The sequence below is a fragment of the Triplophysa dalaica genome, chromosome 1, assembly GCF_015846415.1.
Source record: "Triplophysa dalaica isolate WHDGS20190420 chromosome 1, ASM1584641v1, whole genome shotgun sequence".
Classification (NCBI taxonomy): Eukaryota; Metazoa; Chordata; class Actinopteri; order Cypriniformes; family Nemacheilidae; genus Triplophysa; species Triplophysa dalaica.
Genome location: NC_079542.1, coordinates 25,200,954 through 25,221,922, shown reverse-complemented (window position 1 = coordinate 25,221,922; position 20,969 = coordinate 25,200,954). Strand labels below are relative to the sequence as shown.

Below are 20,969 nucleotides of genomic sequence, written 5' to 3'. Positions count from 1 at the left end.
TATTTATTTTGGAGTGTTTTTAAAAATGTATTTTATAAATCCAACCTATAGATTTATAGGTAAATGTCTACTTCATCATTTTTTTAATTCATGAGTCATTATAATAACCTTGACCTCCTCAAAATGACCTCTCTTCACTTCGGTCACAAGGAATGGTGCGAGGGCGGGGCTCCAATACTGACTGATGGCACTGCCATTCAAATCTGCCATCATTTTGTTAGCAAATTTTCAAATATCCAATCAGTTGCAGACATCAATCAGTCTCGTCCTACATTTCTTTTTCTCATTTCAGAAGCTGTTTCACTCAGATACACGACATAATATGGCAAACAAGACAAAATTGCTGCTGCTTTTTCATGGTGACTTTAAAGGTGTCTGTGGCAGTGACAGGGGCGTCGCAACCGTGGGGGGTGAAAGGGTTAAACACCCGCACTTTTTTTGCAGTTTTTCAGCAGTTTTGTAAAAACGCCTTACAGCAGTCGGTCCAGCGTTTCTCTTGCCGCTCTGTGTCTGCGCTCGATGCGGCTGCTTCCTCTCCCCTCCCACTCAAACAGAACACCGGCTTTGAGTGTGACCGGATGATGATTGGCTGTTCTGCCTTAAGTCCCGCCTCTCTTGGTGTGTTAGATTTATCGGTCAGCTCGTGCTGAGGAGGCGGGAACGGTTATGGTTATTTACGTCTTCCTTTTCCAGCGACTTTGAATGAGTGTTTATGCCTTCGACGTTTTTAAATAACCTTGATTGGTGTTTGGGGAGATGTTCTGTTTATGTTTTGTTGATATGTCGAGTGTTTTCTGAATTATATTTAGTTTTTAGACTAATGCTAATTGCAAATTGGGATATTGTTCAGAAATAGCTAAATTCGGTTATTTATGTGGCATGCAATGTATAAAGTAATTGTGATGAAGAAGGGAGGGAATTGACGAGGATGAGGGACACATTGTCCTTGTTAAGCAGTGTATTTATGAGTTTATTGATTTTGATATTATGAACATTGCTTTTTTTGTTTAGCTGAATACTTTTGTGGATACTTACCTATTATGTTTGATTGTACCTGTTGAAGAACTATGAACGAAAAGTGTGTATTATTTTAATGTTTAAAAACAGAAAATTGTTACATTATTTATACCACCAGAGAAAAAGCTTTGCGTGGGCGTTTTTTTATATCTCCCCTTTTCAAGGTGCAAGTAAGCAAACTTTAGCGGTCACAGTCACAGTCCTGTCAGACCCATGTCACTATCAAGCTTTCCACTGTCTTTCTCCCCTGGGATTATTAAAGTATTTCTGATTCATTAGCAAGTCTACTGTTGTGTATTTTCACAACAGAGTTTTGACTTATTTTCTGTGTGTTCACACATTTAAATGGTAAGCTTTTTATATCTTGTATGTTATACCTTTTGTACCTTTCTGTCATTACTTTCAACGTTTTCATTGTTAACAAACAAAACACATCCATCCCCGCACTTATGAAAAGCTTGCTACGCCCCTGGGCAGTGAGGTCTGACTAAAATGTCCTTACTTTATACATACATACATTTGGCAAACAGTTTTATCCAAAGCGACTAACATTGTAATATCCTATATATTTGTTTCTAAGTATGTGCAATCCCCTGGGATCGAACCCACGGCCTTGCGTTGTTAACACAATGCTCTTACCACTGAGCTACAGGAAAGCTTTATACGCTTAATTCTTAAATTGGTCCTCACAAAGATAGTTGTATAAGTACAAACACACACAGACAAACAAAATCCAGATGTTATGATATTAACTGCAATGTTTGTCCAGTGGCTTCTAGGAAGTTTTGTGTTTTGTATGATTGAATATATTCTTTACTGCCTGTTTTTAATCGGAAGCACAGTCAATACTGTTGTTATCATCGGTGATGGTTTATGAGCTACACTGCTACATCTGCTTTCACTTTGCTTCCTCCTTTACAACTTAAAGACAGACAGACAAATTTGTTGAGAGGTCCAACAACCTCATGCCTTTATGTTGGGCAACTATTGTATATGGATGCATGTGAATGGTGATCCTGCATGAGTAGCTACAAATTTTGTTAATCTGTATGTCCGTATTAAATTGGTTAAAATGATTATCCAACAAAGAATGTTCATTTCAGTTCGGCCTCATTGGAACATTTCCACAAGAAAAAAGGCATTCTCAGAAGAGAATAATAATTTATAATAGTTTAAGTTATATTTTAGGATTGGGATTGGTCTATGGTAATTTAATTTGATTATATTAAGAACAAGTGTGAATAGGAAGTCCTCACAAAAGTATGCAGCCAGCCATATGTGTGTTAATACTAGTGTGTGTTCACTCTCGTCATCTCTCTCTCCGCTCAGAAAGAACAGTTATGCCCGCCTCTTCCTTTTGTTCTCACCCAAAAATAGCCCATTGCCCCGCCCCCACATGCGCCTTTTACTCTCTCTATGTCATACTCACACACCATCAACAGGTGCCTGCAAGAGCTGCTTTATCAAAGTCGAAACACATTCCTTTCTACCTCCCATAATTCCCTGGCTTTCCAACCAATCACAGACCTGTTTTCCACAAATCAAAACACCCCCCATGACAGAAAAGAAAAAAATGATGGCATGACCACCATTTAAGATTTGGTGAGAGAGGATGTCATAGTGAAACCGCATCAGCCACTGGACCTGTTCACAGTATTGGAATTAACAGAATCACATTGTCGGGTTGGGTGTGTTGAGTGTATATGAGAGCTTGTACGGGTGAGTCTGTGCATGGTGCTGGTGGTAAGAGCTGGTCCTACTTGAAGATACCAAAGTGAGGAGATAAAGAGAGGAAGAAAATTGTGTTCAGAATGAAGGCTTTGCTTTGGGTCATTTGGAGCTACTGGCTTCTCATTTTCACAGGTAATCCAGATTGATATTGTGTGTGACCTTTGGTGGGTGGGGTCGTGTTATGATCACAAAATACTGTAATAAGAAAATGGACATTTTTGTATAATTTTTGTGGTGAAATAATGCCTTTCCTTTTTTAATAATCTTTCACACATACAGTGCCTCACATGGATATAACGAACACATGGCGTTATTAAAAAACTACATTATATCAATACATTTAAAATGAAATGGTAATAATATGTTCCTACGCTTCTAAAATTTAGGTGTATGGTTATATAAAAAAGAAACAATATTTTTCTGAATACAGGTTATTAACATTTACATTTAGGAATTTGGCAGACATATTATCCAAAGCGACTTACATTACATTATCCTATACATTTTACATGGGTATTTGCAATCCCCTGGGATCGAACCCACAACCTTGCGCTCTTATCACTGAGCTACAGGTTATCACTGATTGTGTTTGTCACCACTGCTTATTATTTATGTGTCATACAATTTTACAATGCCACAGCATATATGACCTTTAAAGAGGACAAAGAGAGCTGTGACAAGACCAATGACTTCTCCAAATGTGGTCAGGTTTCAAGCACTGTTATAAACAACAATATAATTTTTTCAGCGTTTTTAAACTAAATTTTACTTATTTTTTTGTCTCAAGTTGTGCACACATTTTTTGTAGTACTTTTTTGTAGTATTTTTTTTTAAATTTTACTCTAAAAACAGTTTTTTAGAGTAACAAAAACAATTTTATTAATGTTTTTACACCCAACTTGTAAATTTGCGGCCTACTGATTAGTAAACCTACTAAATTATGCTTATTTAAAAACACAAAAAGCAGATTGCTGTCAGGGGTTCCATTTAGATGTGTGGTTTGGGATTGGGGATAGAAAATACCAATAGATCAGAATAAAACTAGAAAATAATGGCATATTCCCACAATAGAACCAGACTAAAGTTGTGTTTGTGTGTGTGTACTGTTTGTGTTCAGTGGCATCAGAGGCTGAACGAAGGCTCCAAGAGGATTTGTTTAATGATTACAACCTGAAGGTGCGTCCAGCACGTACCTGGGATGAGAGAGTGATGGTCAGAGTGGGAATGACTTTAGTTCAACTCATCAGCTTGGTATGATCCACATAACACTCACACATAAACACATGGACACACACTTTCCAATGTGGAATTACATTCTGATCCTCTCTTTATTCATTTTCTTTTCCAACACAAATCTCTCTCTCTCTCATCACTCACACAGTTTGAGTTTAGTGACATTCACAGCAGGCTGTTGGAGATTAGCAGCCCTGCTGCCTCTATTGCACTTACTGGGCAGCCTAGCCAATGCATCGACAACCTTTAGCACTTAATCCCCTTTCAGCGAGCGCTTTCCATCCATGCATTGAACATTCGTTTTCATATGAAAGGACTGTTTTTTACACCATTCGTCCCATTTGACAAGCGCTAATGTAACTATCTTTGCTCTCTCACAGAACGAGAAAAATGAGGAGATGACAACCAATGTGTACATGAATATGGTGAGAGGCAGATCATTTATTTCACTCCTCATAACTGCTGTTTATTTTCCACTTAAATTGCCACTTTTTGTAACTGTGAGTTATTTCAGTCTTTTTATTTCATTTGAATGCTGTCTCTGGTGTTTTCCTCTGATAAACAGCTAATGTGTGTGTTTGGTAATCTGTTCAAAATGATGTTTGTGTTTCTCTCACTTTCTCTTTGAGGCATGGGTTGATTACAGGTTGTCATGGAATCCTGAGGATTATGACAATATTGATGTTGTGCGAATCCCTCCCACAAAAGTGTGGCGTCCAGACATCTACCTTATCAACAAGTGAGTTCACTTACCTTTACATAACTTTTTCAACTATTTAGAAGATCCTTTTCGAACAAAATGCCATTTGTTTTGGAGCACACCCAGATTGCACAGGTTCGTCTGTGAGATCTCTGCTACAGATCTGGAAAACATCTGCTGTGTAAAAAATTTGATAAACGTCTTAGAAAGAGTAGTTTTACATACTTTTTTAAAGCGGGCATAACACACAAGGTTTCTGCCAATCTCATATTAATCTTGAGTACCTATAGAGTACTATTGCATACTTTGTATCTTCGAAGAGTATTTAGTTTGATCACATTTATAAAAGATAGGTACAGCTTTACGATTGTTTCCGAAAACATACGGTGCGTACGGGGGGGGAGGGGTAGGCTGTGTATATCAGTTTCAAATTATCTCTAAATCCAGCGTTATCTCCACCGTTTATATAACATTCATCACCCAAATGCAGTGAACGAACAAACACCTGAACTTGGCAAACATATTCTCTCTCTCTCCTGCTTACAAGTGAAAGAGACGCCTGAGTATGCTCCTTCTTATGCTCTCCTTGCTGCGGTGTGGCCGTGCCGCTTGCTTTTCTGGGAGAATTGTCCAATAAGGGACTAAGAAAAGTTGTTACAAAACAGTTTTATAAGTTCGAAAAAACTTTCAGAAACCTTTACGATCGCTGGGGGAGTCTATTGAGCACAGAATTACTACATACTACGCCCAACTTGTTTTTTAATAAGTCTACCATGTTAAGCATGAGAAGACAGCATGTTTAACATTGTAAAGAAGTCAAAATGCATGAAACACCGTTGCACGGCCGTTTTAAATTAGAAACATCTATATGACATTTGACAGGAATTGTCTCAGGCGTATTGGAGATGAGCAAACCATATAAAATACGTCTTGCAGATGTTAATGCAGACATCAAATAGACGTCACCCATATCTATGTGTGCTATCAGGAAAAAGTTTTGAGAAGACCAGATTTTATGGTGTACCTCAGATCTGCATCCAAAAGAACTTGGCAAACTTTCTAGATAGATTCACATCGATTTTGATTGATGTTTACAATAATTATTTTACCTGTTTTCAACATTATAAAAGAAAATGCTTTATTGTTTGCTATGAAACAGGTCTAAGGGCACAAATGCAAAGGGTACACTTTTTCAGAATTTCAGACGGTTCAGAAAGTGACTAAGAGCTGTTCTCTTTTTGTTTAATAGTAATGATGGTCAGTTTGATGTTGCCCTGTATGTAAACGTGCTAGTGAAAAGTGATGGAACTGTCTCGTGGTTACCACCAGCCATCTACCGCAGCTCGTGTTCCATAGAGGTACACTTACAATTGTTAGCATGAAGCTGACACATGACAGGAAACATTTCTTTATTCCGTTAAAGGAATGTTTCTGGTTCAATGAAAATGTTCATTCCATTGTGATGCACTGATGTAAATCTGAATCAGAATTACTTTTTGTGGCAGCATCCTGTCACGGATGCTATCGATAGATGGGTTAAAGAGCTTAAACATTATATTTGCTAATTATTTTCATTTTGGTCCAAACTGACCACACTTCCTCTTTTCTGTAGGTGGCGTACTTCCCATTTGACTGGCAGAATTGCACAATGGTGTTTCGTTCTTATACATATGATTCCTCAGAAGTGAATCTTCAGTATGGTCTAGATGAAGATGGCAAGGAGCTTCATGAGATTGTGATTGATGAAAATGCGTTTACTGGTAAGTCCTCTTAAAAGTGACATCATTTTCTGTTCACTGTCACTTTAAATCGAAAGCCATTTTATGTGGGCCCATCTAAACACTTGTTTAAACCTTAGGTTGGAACCAGTGAGCCAAAAGGCATATTCACTAGTAGTCAACAAAACCCATGTGTTCTTTCATTATATTGATGTTTTTCTCATTGTTTTTCTCTTTTCTTAGAGAATGGAGAGTGGCAGATTTGTCACAAACCGACTAGAAAGAATGTCCAGGGTGATCTCTATGAGGACATAACTTTCTACCTGATCATCGAGAGAAAACCTCTGTTCTACATTATTAACATCATTGTGCCCTGCATCCTTACCAGCGTGTTGGCCATATTTGTCTTTTATCTGCCACCTGGTGCAGGTGAGTGTTCAATTTGTAGTGTTAACCACTGCTACTGTTTTGATAATGCCTTTGGATCACAAACCAGTTACTAAGTCAGTTAGTTAGTTATTTTATTTATTAAGCACATTTCAAAACAACCTAAAGGTTGACCAAAGTGGTATACACGAAATTCGAAACAAGACAAAGAAAGAGAAATTAACAATCAGCGGAATAAAATTAAAAAAATTAAAAACACAGTAAAATACATTAGTAAACGGCAAAGATAAAAAATAAGATTTGGATTTAAACAAAGTGAGAGATGACACTGTTCAAATTGACAGTGGTAAGCTGTTCCACAGTTTAAGGCCTACCCTAGCAAAGGACGTGTCCCCTCTATGTTTTAGCTTAGTCTTGCACACAGAGAGTAATCAAAGATCCCCAGACCTAAGTGACAATAGTCAAGAAGTGTGGTGATGAATGCATGAATAACGGTTAAAAATATCCTGAGGGAGAGAAAAGTTTTAACTGAATCTAAACGATGTAAATGAAAAAGCATGATTTAACAACACAATTCATCTATTGGTCGAACCGAAGTCCTTAGTCAAATGAAACACCAAGGTTTTTCGCACACGGAGTAACCTGAGAACTATATAGATCCAGATCACCCCCATCACTATAATCAATTGGTCCAAACAATACAACTTCAGTTTTACTTGACGTTGTAAGGAATATTCTGCCTTTTGCCAATGAGCTAACCTACACACTGCAAATTTGGGTGATGAGAATTTTCTCATGTTAAGGTGACTATTGCATAACAATCTGGAATGTGTTCTTAAAACATGTTTTCTAATTTCCTTCCCAGGTGAGAAGATGACTCTGTCCATCTCAATCCTCATCGCTCTCACTGTTTTCATGCTATTGTTGGCTGACAAGGTTCCAGAAACATCTCTTGGCATTCCTATAATTGTTAACTACGTCATGTTCACCATGATCGTGGTGACGTTCTCAGTCATTCTCAGCGTGGTGGTCCTAAACCTCCACCACAGGACACCCAGCACGCACCACATGCCACTGTGGGTCAGAAAGGTGAACCTTAATAAATTTCAGGAAGACTTTGATTCAAAGAGCAGATTAAAATTGCTGCTGTCCTTCTTAAACCTTGTATCTGAATATTTTGTGATTTTTTGTCATAAATTGTTATCATTCGTCACCCTCTATGTTAGTCACTGGGTTTTGTAAATATCTAACTAATTAAAATAATGGACAAGTGCTTTTTAACTTTGACAGCATAGTATTTGGTTTTGGGTTTCCTGAAGGACAGCTCGGACTCGCTTTATCATTGGATTTAACTGTACTAGATTAACTTTTGTTAGCGGAAGGTGAGGTTTGATCTCACAAACCTGGAATTGCCTTACTAGGTACTGTCTCACAAGTACATTCTGGACATAGTTTCTTAAATTCCATAGAGATTTAAGAAGTCTCTGTCCCCCCTGGCGTAAAGCTCAATGTGTTAAAAAATATATATATGTTAAGTCAATGCCAAAAGGACCGCTAGGACTCCTATTATGATCATTTATTATCATTGGATCGGACGTTAGTAGATTAACTATTTGTCTTCATTATAAACAATCTATGCTCCAGGTGAGTCACAAACTCACAACCTCAGCATTGTCCGCAACGTATTGCCCTATAAATACAGAGTGCTGACCGATTGGGCCACTGAGATAGATTCACGAATTCACTGTTCCACTGGCTTGAAGCTCACTACATTAAGTTTTGAACACAGTGGTGTTTTTTTGCTATGTAAAATCAATGAATCAGCTCGGACTCGCATTATCACAACTCGTATAATCATTAGATTTAATTTAACTAAGTTTTTCCTTGATAGAAAGTCTTTCAAGGTCAGATGGAGATATGCTTAAGGTGAGGCTCAAACTCAAAACCTTGGCATTGCCCTCCTATGTACTGCCTTATAAGTAACACTCGCTTCGCAATTGCGCCACTTGAACAGTTCTGTGGCAAGCTTCTCAAGTTGCATAGAGATCCACAAATTCTCTGTCCCACTGGCTTGAAAATCCCTATGTTAAATGTTGTTATAGTGGTGTTTTCTTTATGTTTAGTCAATACACAAAGGAAAGCACAGAGTTGTATTATCATATCTCTCACTATCATTGTGTTGACATTTACTAGATTAACTTTTGCCTAGGAAGAAAGTATTTTATTATCATAAAGTAATGCTCCAGGTGAGGCTCGAACTAACAACCTCGGCAGCATAGAGATTAAAAAATGTTTTTATTCCACTGGCTTGAAGCTCACTACCTCAAATTTTGAACATAGTTGTGTTTTTTACTGTGTTAAGTCAATGCACAAAGGACATCTCGGACACACATTATCATTGGATTTAACATTAAAAAAGTACAGTGTTTTTGATATTTCCTGAAAAACAACAAATTTGAACATACAGGGTTTTGGAAGGATGTTATTTTTATTGTTATTTGAACACAACTTATAGTACTTCATGTCATTCTCGCCAATCATTCTGCAGGTGTTCATCAACTTCCTCCCTCGGTACCTGGGTGTGCTGAGACCCCAGCCTGAAGAACCAACAGAGGAAGAGCCCAAAGAAAGCGTCCCTCTAGGTTGTTTGCAACAAGGTCTCAGACCTGGAGGTGAATACTTCATCCGAAAGATCCACCCTGAACTGGTAATACCCTGGAGGGGAAGGTAATTCATACTACAACAGTTTTTTTCATTTGCAATGAGCGCTTCATCAAAAGTGAGTGTAAATATCCTTAGCATTGATTGTTGAGCAGTGGGAAAACGTGATTTTTTTGTTTTGTGAAGTTATAATTTTGGTTTACATTCAAACTAAACAAAGCAGTCTGCTTTTTATGCATTCTTCTTAATATAGTTTCACTCCAAAAGCTTAGTACAACTTTGTTTAATACATCCCTACGTGATCCTCCTCTTACCCAAACAAAACACATGAATCTGTCAAATCAATATGCAGCAGGATGAAGAAAGTCTCTGTGCTGGCTGTTTCAACTCTCAATCCAAGGGCATTTGATTTCAGCCCATTTAAGCTCAGCCACCCTTCCAAAGTCGCCAGAGCTTAAGCCCTTGTTGAGTTTGGGCATTAGAGTGTTATGCACACATGAACAGCAGGGAAGTGCCGGGCTGCAGAGGAGGGGTTTTCTCTGAAAATATGTGTGCGTGACTCTGTTCATTCCACTCTGCTTGAGTGTATAGTGTGTGTAGCTGCGATACAATCTCCATCTGTCAATGATAATGAACCCTAAATACTGAACACATAGACACATTGACTGTTTTTTCTCTCTCTCTAAGTTTTGTTCCACCCTACAGCCCTTGACCGGGCTGTCCATGCTCTGGTGCCACTGCGTGTGCCCACCCTCTTTAGACAGTCTAACAGGTGGACTTAAATGGCTGCATGGCATCAGATCTGATATTACAGTGCAAAGCTCATAAGTCTTTCAAGATATAGTGCCAGTTTTCAGGGGGGCAGAATCTGTTTTTTGTAACAGAAGTGACTTCACGTTACTGATCACAAAATTGTTAACGACAATTTGCATTTGAAACTGATGGACACAAGTCCTCTGCATGTTAAGTTTTGGTAGTAAAACCATTTTTTTCTCTATTAATTAATCATTGGAGTTTGGGTTCCTTGCCGCAGCAGGGCAGTGTTGGCATTAGAATGATCTTGCTTTCTCTATAAACACCATGCACTGGGCTGTGTTTTACCTTTCTGTGATTTTCTTATTTGCTCCTGTAAAGCTGCTTTGGAACAATGCACATTGTGTGAAAAGCGCTATATAAATAATCTTGAATTGAATTAAAACACATGCCACAAAAACACGAGTATAAGAAGCTAAAAGTCATTACACAACGTTAATGCATAAAACACTCCTTGGCCAAGAAATTGTAAGACCAAAAGAAAAGAAGCTTAAAGTACATATGTTGTGTCAACATGGAATGTTATAGAAAGGGTTTTTTTTTTTTGCTGTCTTCACACATAATATATACCTGGATATTGAAACACCACGGTGTGTGAAAACAAATGATACATGTTATACTCATTGACTGTATGTGTCATGTGCCTCACGGTTCGTCTCTGGATAATCCTTGTTGGAAAAAAACTCCACTTTGAGAGAGTGGGAATGTGAAAGAGGAGAGGTCATTACACAAGCTCTTTCCGCATCGTATGACAGCCTCATTCCCACTATAGCATTAAGTAACACATTACTGACCTCCGCAATACACATGTGCTATTGTACAACACAGCGCACAGTACCACACAATTTCATACATTGTTTATATGTTGCAATGTACTACAATTCACTAGATCGCAATACACAGCCTTCGAATAGCCACAGTTAATTGAGGGCAGAAACATAAACTGTAGGGTAAATAATCTTCTATTGTATAGACACAAAAACCACAAAAGTGAATGACTGCCAGTAAACAAAACTCTTCAAAACTTGAAATTTGCATCCAAACAGTGTAAAGATTTTGTCTAAATTCAAATAATTTGTTTATTTTGTTCAGATTATCAGTGTATCATTTAACAAAAGAAAAAAAATGTAATCTCTAAATTCAAATTAAAGTCAATGTCTGGGACATTAAAGTATACATAGTTGCACCAAATATGTCTGTATGAACTTTTTAAGTTTCGACTTAATCATGATTTGTGTTTGTGTTTCAGTCATAATGAAAGCACTGTGAAGTTACAAAGATTTTCAAACAGTGACAACTATTGTCTCATTCTGCCACCCAATCTCAAATCTGCCATTGCTGCCATCACTTACATGGCTGAACAACTGAAGAAACAGGATGTGGATGATACTGTAAGTCATTAAACAGATCCGTTCTTTCAACACTCTTTCTCGATTTCCCCTATTTTCTGCACATAGACAGCTACACAAAGAATGTCTCTCTCTTTCTCTCTCTCTCTCACTCACTCTCTCTCTCTCATTTCGTCATGAATATTCATAAATTGAAAAATAAACATCCTCCTGTGTCAGTCAGATAAACATGTTCCATTGTTTTGCTTGTGTGTGTGACAGATGACAGATGACTGGCAGTACATTGCTTTGGTGTTGGATCGCCTCTTCCTCTGGCTCTTTGTCATCATCACTACACTGGGCACATTGGCCATGTTTATGGATGCCAGTTTCAACTACACTCCTGACCAACCATTTCCCTGAGCAAAACTATAACTATAACTATGCAACCCCACTGTCCATGAACTCCAAGAAACAACGTGGCTGTAGTTTCTGTGGATTCACTGAAGAGGGCACCAAAGAATAAAGAATTTATGTGGAACTCAACAATTTTGTATTAATTCAGTGTTCATTTAACAGAGAGCACTCACACTGTAGCCTTTTGCCTTGGTTATTGTTTATTGATTGTTCATTTTGTAAATTATTGTCTGTAGAAAATTAAGCTCCATAGTTTTTGTTGTTAAATATAATCGTACATTTGAACAGGACAATAAAACTACACCAACAAATATATATATATATATATATTAATACTTTAAAAATATATATCAAGAAAAAGTAAGACAATCGACAGATCAACATCATCAAAATGGAGTTGCTGCAAATAATAAAATCTGGTAAAATGGCAGTATGAAACGATTAATGTAATGTTTAAAGTCAGTATTAAATTACCAAATTATTAATTTAATTGATGTGATGCCAAACAACTGAAACATAATAACAAGTGAAGTTAATTATGAATGCAATATATATATATTTTTTGCATTGTTATCAGGTTAAATATCTAATTTAAAACTGGTTCAAATTAATATAAATAATCTCTTTCAGCAGATGATTTTTTTGTTGTTCTGTATATGTCAGTTATTTTATTGTCATTTGGGGTTTTGTTTATTTGAGTTACCAATAGAAAACAGTGCTATAAACTATTTCATTGCAATTACTTGCATTACATTTCTGTGAAGGCACCTTCCTGCATAATGAAATAATGAAATCATAAAACCTCATTTCCAGAGTCACCAGTGTTGAGGGGAAACAAGAGAAATGTGTTTTATTGCTAACGGTTCAATAGGCTTCTAAAGGTGGATTACCTCAATTTAATCACAGTTTTTTCACTGTGTCTGTAAACTTAAGAAGGCTCTGGAGCCAAGCAGAAGAAAAGACATAAAGGGGGTTTCTGTTCTTCTTTGGGTTGATTTAGCTCTGTCTGCTCCATACACCCCTCCCCCCTAAACTCGGGGTCGTACAGGAGTTGAGGCCTCCAGAACAAATGTCTGTTTACTGGATCTAGGTGGGGACAGAAGCTTAGAAGTTTCTTTTGTATGTCAAAGTTATTTTGCCCAGTGCTCAAGTTCCAGCCGGTTGGGTGACAGATAAATCACGTTGCCAAGGGTGACCAGGGTAGTGTGTGCTAATATCAAGATGTTTCTTGAAGCCTCATCTCCTTTAACCCTTATTCTCCCAATTCTTTAACTCTCATGTACTTTCCTATGTACTATTAATTCACAATAAATAACATTATTTTTTAAATACAATTAGAAACATATGTCCATTAAAGTAAAAACATAGTTTCAGCAGGATATCAGATAGAATTAAAATAATTTCCTCTTTGATTAACATTTTTGCTTCCGCACTCTTTCTTTCAGTTTGGGGGATATTTTCTCCTTCCCTTGGTGAGATCATTGTACCGTTGGTGCCAATTTCTGCACCGCAGGCAATAGTTGACAATGTTCCTGGATTTTTTTTCTCTAGTTTGACCATGAAGGAAGTGCAGAGGTCACCTGATGGAATGACTGGACGTGACAGACGTGTTGTTGTGTAAAGACAAGGTGTAGATACTGTTGTCGTTTGTTGTTAATGTATATTAATATAGTCTCACATTTCACAGTTGTATCAAGCAAGGTCAAACAAAACGTAAATGTGCTTACAGAAACACACAGTTCATGTGGGGTTAGTCTGAGAGTTTAATCAGTATAGTATAGGCTAATCGTTGATGGTCTGATTTATGGTGGAATAAAAATTCACCAAAATAAAAAAATCAATGTATAAGTTTAAGTAATGCCAAAAAACGAATCATTATTATTATTGGAAAAGAGCATGTTGATTTGCTGCTAGGTGTTTATTATGAAAAGACGCAAGTGATTTTATTCAGCGTGACGTCACGACCTCAGGGGCATGGCAGAGCGGGCATCTTTGCGCACACCGGTATGCATTCATCCATCGAGACGTCTCATCAGCATCTGTGTTTTACTCAACACCTCGACTGCTATTGACATCTGCGTTGAGAGTGAGGTAGAAATACCTTAAGCTGGTTGACATTTCTTCACTTGGACAGTTCTTCTCAACTTGGCATAAAGGCTTCGGTGGGAGTCAACAGAAGTAACAGGAGCGGCGATTTGGAGTCGAGACTTCGATAGTCTGTTACTCACCGCTATAAAGTTTTCAGAAGTTTTCATCCAACTGACGCTCAGTTTGCCATAAAGTCTCAATAATGGCAAACTCGGGCGTTCAGTTGCTTGGATTTGGTCTCTCTCTCATTGGCATCATTGGACTGATCGTGGGCACCGTCCTGCCACAGTGGAAGATGTCCGCGTACGTGGGTGACAGTATTATCACAGCAGTCGCCACCTACCAGGGACTGTGGATGTCCTGCGCGTTTCAGAGCACGGGGCAGCTTCAGTGCAAAATCTACGATTCTATCCTACAATTGGACAGTAAGTATTAAAGCACCCAATCTAATCTGCACATCCGCTTTACATACAATTTATTATCCATTTCTTTTAGACGTGTTATGTCTTCCAGTGATGCTGTGTTTTTTAGAATCATTAATTTTTTTATTGAATCATTATTTATTCCCACAAGTTAATTATATTTCTAAGCTTTTTAAAAAGAATGCTGACATCTTGCCCAGTATACTAAATATAGGCTTAAGGATAAACTTAATGACATTTCCATATAAAATTTGGATTGCTTTATATGACTTTGATTTTAGTTTATGTACATTTTCACACACTATTTTTATGTTGGTATGTAAAATATACAAGCGCATGATAGATAAACAGATAAGAATACATGTCAGTTAAATTAAATTGAAAATAATGATTTAGGCCTAATTCTAATAAACACTGTATTATGTCACATAGGTTTCGTTGCGTTTAATGTTTTCCGAACAGATCAAGCTGTTTGGGTTTTGTACACTTCTCTATACATGTATAGGTGGTTATAGAATCTTCTAGAATAGCTGATGTTCCCCACCCTCTTTCCTTCACATACCCACTCAAAATACACTGGTGCCATTCCCAGCTTGTCTTTGATTAATAGATGCTGGCCTTCTCAACAGGACCTTGAATCTACAGTATGCCTGTAATGTACTACAGCAGGGCAGGTAGTCATGGTGACAACAGCATAGAAGAATTAACGAATTTATAACGGCCCAAGTATTATTGTTAACCCACCTATCCACCACAGTCATAAATCAGTAGTTGGTAAATTAAAGAGTTGTCATAAAACCATTCCCCAAGTACTGTGCCAGGAAATCATAACCCTGCACATACCGCCTCAAGTTAAATAACCATTCCGGGATATAGACTCTTGAACATCTCACTCTTTCTTGAATCTACTTATTTACTGTGCAGAACCTCAGTGCTGATTTCTGAGAAAACAGTGGGAAACTTCTAGCTTAAACTGGAACTGCACCTGACAGCAGGTTGAATTAGGATGGAGGGTGTCCCTGTACATTCCACAGCCGACTGTTTTTTATGCCTGGCAAGGAATGCCTTATTGTGTTTCAATGAATAAAGGACAGAAATAATTCTTCTACTTCACTAAAGTCTGCACCCTGCCCTTCACACTTTCTGTTTCTTTGCTTCTCATGGTGGGTTTTGTGTGCATGTGTACAGGAATGAACTGGCACAGACTGGTTGTGGTTGGAATGGGCTCTGGCTTTGTTTACCTTTAATCTGCTTTATTGCCTTGGTGATATATATGAAATGTTTATTTCAGGAAATGTTTTATTGCTTTTCTTTTGTCACTCTCTAAAGACAGTGGATTATAAAGTCAGTGGTTAACATAACTGTTACTGTTGATAATAGTTTGGTTTAACAAACTCCCAACTATATGTATGTATGTATGTATAGAATTGTAAAAACGACCTGCAGAAGTACTATCTGGAATCTGTTTGACAATTCCTTCCCTGTTTTCCTGTCAGGTGATCTTCAGGCGACTCGGGCGCTAATGATTGTGGGTATTATTATATCCATTGCTGGACTGGGTGTGGCCTGCATAGGGATGAAATGCACCACTTGTGGAGCCGATGATAAAGTTCGCAAATCTCGAACAGCAATGACAGGTGGCATCATACTGCTAGTGGGAGGTAATTGTATGTGTGAGAGAAAAAAAAAGGTTGTGTCTGTGAGACTTTATACCAGCTCGAGCAACATTTCTGTATGGCATTTTTGAACTTTATAAAGTGGCAAAGACAGTCAGTTGTTTTGTCAAGGCACACTCTGAGTTTCAGTGAGCATCAAAGCAAACATTTGTAATGACACAAGACTATATGTATTTATCTGCAACAAATAGAGAATGTCTAGAAAGAGCAAGAACTACACTCGTACTTTGAGCAAGTTAAAGCTGTTATGAATTATTAAAACAAATGCATGCATCGAAAGTAGCTAACGCTTTGAAGATTTTGCCCAAAATCTTGTCTTCTCTTCATTGAAACAATCTCTGTTTTGTTCCTCAGCTCTCTGCGCAATTGTTGCCTGCTCGTGGTTTGCCCACAACGTGATCCGAGCATTCTACAACCCCTTCACTCCGGTGAACACCAAGTGAGAACCACACAAAGAATTTACTTTATGCAGTTTATGGAGCGGTGTTTCTCAACCGTGTTCTTGGAGACCCTCCAACACAAAGCACTTTGGATGTCTCTGTTATTTTGCTCAGCCAATTTAATAAAGACTGGGTGTGTTCGGCTGGGACAAATCCAGAATGTGCAGTGTCGCACATGTGGGGCTCCAGGAACACGGTTGAGAAACTTTGCACATCTTACTCAAAGCTTTGGAATAAAATTGTCAATCCTGTTTAGCACGAACAATATATGTTCACATATATATATTTTCAATAAACAATTACCGTGTTTTAGGTAAAGCCGAGCTGTACTGAACTGCACTGTCTTATCAACTTGTGTGTGTTCATGTGGAGTTCAATAAGTGAGAGATAGAGATACTGTATAAACTGTGTGTCAGCCGAAGTTGTTACATCTACTCACCGGATCAATTTTCTAATCTTTCCGTCAGTTGAGTTGTCTAGGTATGACTCAAATGCTGCTTTCCATCATGAAAGAATTGATCTATTGACTTACTGTACACCATGTACACCAAAAAAAATTCACTTGATGTTGATATTTAGGCCTGTTATTTGCATTAATGCTTTCCTGTAGCTCAGTTGTAAGAGCACTGCGTTAACAAAGCCAAGGTTGTGGGTACGATTGCAGTGGATTATACATACTTAGAAACAAATGTATAGGATAATGCAATGTAAGTTGCTTTGGACAAAAGCTTCTGCCAAATGTGTAAATGTAATTGTCATTAACTGTTGCAAGAATAGACTTTAGTAATATACTTGTTCAAGCAACATTTAAGCTGCTCATGTAAGATGTTGTCATCGAAATCATGTCCCCAAAGGTAAAAATGTGGTTAACCCAAACCCTGACTGTGTGAACATAGCCATAAATAATATATTTAAGCAAATTAAAGCAATTAAGAAAAAGCAGAATATGTACTATAATTAGAATTACTAGATAACCACATTTCAGATGAGACATTTTCATAACTTTTCCTACATCTTGATTTCTCTTATCTAATTAGGTTCGAATTTGGAGCTGCCATATTCATTGCATGGGGTGGCTCACTTCTTGACGTGCTTGGAGGAGCTATGTTGGCAGCCTCTTGCCCTCAAAGTAAACAAGTGTCAAAGTATCCCAAAAGTAATTCTGCACGATCTACCACCGGCAACAAAGAGTATGTCTGAACAAGACTGCCTCTCACTGGAGAGAGAGAGCAATTTTTATTAGGTGAACAATTTCCTCAGCAGATTAATGGACTGAGCATGTTGTTCTTTTAAATTGGGTTTACATGAAAGCTTAACAGGTTGCCACCCATGGGGTGAAAAAATTGAACGGCTTCATTTTTGACAATTTAATGGGAAAACCAACATTTAAGGGTTGCATAAAATGAGTGTATGATATGTATTTACAAAGATCTTAAAATGAAAAGTATGCAGAAATGTAGTGCCAGTTATGAATACGTATGGCAGGCAAGATCTCTCAGTGTTTCAAGGAAGCCCAAAGTTGTTTTCCCTCACAGATATATTTAGATAGTCAGGTCTCCTGGTGTTTTTAAGGTGTCCACTAGGTGGCACTATAACTACAGGCTTAGCAGGTGTTACCCAAAATGGAGGGGGATATTCATTTTTTTAGCTAACATTATTAACACTGCATGTATGATGATCATGCATATCTGAGTCACTCTTATGTGATACATTTTAGTGTTTCAGAAAAACTGTCCAAGCTATTCAATGTTTATTATATTACAATAAACTCTTATATTACTTTGCCTAACTCAAATCACCATTAACACAAAACTTACAGTGTGCCAGTCACTATTTTCTCCATGAGCCCCTCTGAATATCTTTGACCTTCTTTTTTTAAAATATATCTTGATATTGAGAGTGTTTGTGTATTTACACATCCCTGTATGAAACTATTGCTTATATTTTCAACCTTTTCTCTGGATTAAAGTTTACTTCTTTGTACCTGACTGGTTATCTTTTCTTCCGTTTGAAACCTAAATGCTTTAAATATAGACACATAAGTCTGGTCATGCATTCTTTAATACTCCCAGTCCCACCGCACTCCCCAAAACAATTTACTAAAACAATCAATTTGCCAAATTTCCCATGCAAAACATCAACAAGTGAAAAACAATTCTAAGAGCAACACACATTTTACCCAGCATCATCAATACAGAACATTTGCTTGTTCATTCAAATCAGTGAGAGAATACTCACTCCAAACCAAAGGCAACAGGCCCATTAAAACAGTTTTACTGATGTCATTTAGACTACATCTGAGACATATGTCAAAGCAGACCAAGTTTGCTCCCAGTTACCAAGGCTACCGCAGGTCGTACAAAATGGTGCGTTACACGTTAACAGAATTTCACAGGAAAATGTCCTCTTTGGGAGATGAGTAAACCAACCTGCTAAGGTCAGCATTGTTTTTCTTTTTCTGCAGTAAAGTGCAAGTTTAATAAATATAGCCCTGTAAGATATCACCAAGATCTCCACTGCGAGAAATGTCCAGAACAAAGGAACACAGGCATCTCCCAGTGCCACAAAAGCACAACATCAACTGTGATAGGCAAGCGAAAAATGTAGAGGAAGTGAAGTCACCCGTTTGACCTTGAAGCATTGAAAAGAGTGAATAAAAGTGAGAAGTTAGTTCAATTTGATACTGTAGGCCTGGTTTGGTGTGTTGGCCTCTTAACAGCTTTGGCACAGTCTGTCATGCATTAGGCAACAGGTGACACTCTCTGCAATGCTGGGAAACTTCTGTTATTGTTTATTATGTCATCCAGATCCTCATCATCAATAACCACTGTAAAACAAAACAAGAGACAAACATCGTGTTACAACGGAATACAATTTCACAAACCAGTGGTTATTAGCACCAAGTTGGTTTTAAACAGCGTAACGTTATATAGACCTACCTCTCGTTGACCGCCCGATCTGTCCGAGTTTTGGGGCTCTCTGCGTTCTCCGTGGGGCGGCGTTTCTCCCTGCCTGTCCGTGGTCGTAGGGAATCACAGGACTGGGCTGTAGTGCACCTGACGGTGGTAGAAGATCGGGCATTCCTGCCATTCCGTACATGTCTTCCTGCTTCTCTTTGGTAGATGTATTCATAAACAACAACCACGAATCGGTGGTTGGCTGTGCTCTTCCGCTAAGGCGACAGTTCTTTGTTAATCCACCCAGAAATGATAAAAAGCAAGTGCTTACTTTACCTGTGGACTGTAAAACAACAAAATGAAGCGATCCTCGTTAAAACCACAAACTATACTTATTAATATCACAATGTATCACCGGGCATGGACTTTAAACCCATCTATCTACACTCTGTATGCCCTGGTCTAACGTTAACTGCTACCGTTGGCATTATGCGTTTCGTATCCGGATATAACACTTCATAAATAGGACTACATGTAACTGTTAGCGGCACCTTACATACATAAAATGGAAAAACACGCACCGGATGGGCTAATGTGTACAACAACAACAACAACACAGCGTCGCTTTACCTTTTATGTTGTCAGGAAAACAAAACATAACCGCTTCTAAACCGCACATATATAAACAACGAGACGTAACTCACTTACCTGATATTTGTCACGAACGCGAACCGAGTGTGCGTGTATTTGGTTTGTATGTCGACTGATACTCGGCGTTGGGTTACGGCTCTCGCAGTCGGAAGTTGCCCACTATCTTACGGCGGAGTCTGTCGTAACTCTCACTTGGGGATTTCCTTGCTCGTTTCTGCATGCGTCACAGCGGGGGAGGGCCCGATGCAACACTCATGTAGTGAGCCCGTGGGTTGCTACAGTCAGTCAGTTAATGAAAGTTCGCCCACCTCGTGTGGGTTCACAAACTGCAGCCTACATAAGAACCCCCCTGAACGTTAGAGAATGTTTATTAACTACTGCAATTTACATATGAGGGACAGAACAAGAGCCTGGACTAGGATTTGCGTTGCAGGTCTAATTTATCTAATATTGAGGATGAATCTAAAGGACCGGATGGGGCTGGCAACCTGATCGTCGATCACCACTCCCAGGTTTCTGGCCATTCTGAAAGATGTGATGGTTGATGAGCCCAGCTGAATGGAGAAGGTGTGATGAACCTTATTGTCGGCCGGGATTACAAGGAGTTCTGTTTTTACAAGGTTCAGCTGCAGGTGATGGTCTTTCATCAAGAGCGAAATGTCGGCTAGGCATGCTCAAATGCGTGCAGAAACAGTCAGGCTGAAATGACAGGTGGAGTTGTGTATCATCCGCATAGCAGTGATAGGAAAAGCCATGTTTCTGAATGACAGAGCCTAGGGATGTCATGCAT

General features: G+C 38.3%; 3 protein-coding genes across 3 annotated transcripts; 2 read left to right on the top strand and 1 right to left on the bottom strand.

Annotated features, from left to right (window-relative positions):
• The first annotated feature begins 2,590 nt into the window (after nucleotides 1–2,590).
• On the top strand, nucleotides 2,591–12,333 carry chrnb1l (cholinergic receptor, nicotinic, beta 1 (muscle) like). Its single transcript, XM_056748009.1, has 11 exons — nucleotides 2,591–2,880; nucleotides 3,866–3,999; nucleotides 4,362–4,406; nucleotides 4,611–4,720; nucleotides 5,931–6,039; nucleotides 6,294–6,441; nucleotides 6,643–6,828; nucleotides 7,652–7,875; nucleotides 9,335–9,513; nucleotides 11,510–11,651; nucleotides 11,871–12,333. Exons 1-11 carry the CDS (start codon nucleotides 2,829–2,831, stop codon nucleotides 12,009–12,011), a joined length of 1,470 nt encoding a protein of 489 aa, XP_056603987.1. The 5' UTR covers nucleotides 2,591–2,828; the 3' UTR covers nucleotides 12,012–12,333.
• Nucleotides 12,334–14,012: 1,679 nt separating this feature from the next.
• Nucleotides 14,013–18,614, top strand: cldn7a (claudin 7a). Its single transcript, XM_056758600.1, has 4 exons — nucleotides 14,013–14,518; nucleotides 16,012–16,176; nucleotides 16,546–16,630; nucleotides 17,669–18,614. The coding sequence occupies exons 1-4, from the start codon at nucleotides 14,296–14,298 to the stop codon at nucleotides 17,829–17,831; spliced, it is 636 nt and encodes a 211-aa protein (XP_056614578.1). The 5' UTR covers nucleotides 14,013–14,295; the 3' UTR covers nucleotides 17,832–18,614.
• A 60-nt stretch (nucleotides 18,615–18,674) lies between these two features.
• si:dkey-112a7.4 (uncharacterized) lies at nucleotides 18,675–20,396 on the bottom strand. Its single transcript, XM_056758614.1, has 3 exons — nucleotides 20,237–20,396; nucleotides 19,571–19,871; nucleotides 18,675–19,458 (listed from the first exon to the last, which is right to left on the bottom strand). Exons 2-3 carry the CDS (start codon nucleotides 19,761–19,763, stop codon nucleotides 19,373–19,375), a joined length of 279 nt encoding a protein of 92 aa, XP_056614592.1. The 5' UTR covers nucleotides 19,764–19,871; nucleotides 20,237–20,396; the 3' UTR covers nucleotides 18,675–19,372.
• Nucleotides 20,397–20,969: the final 573 nt, after the last annotated feature.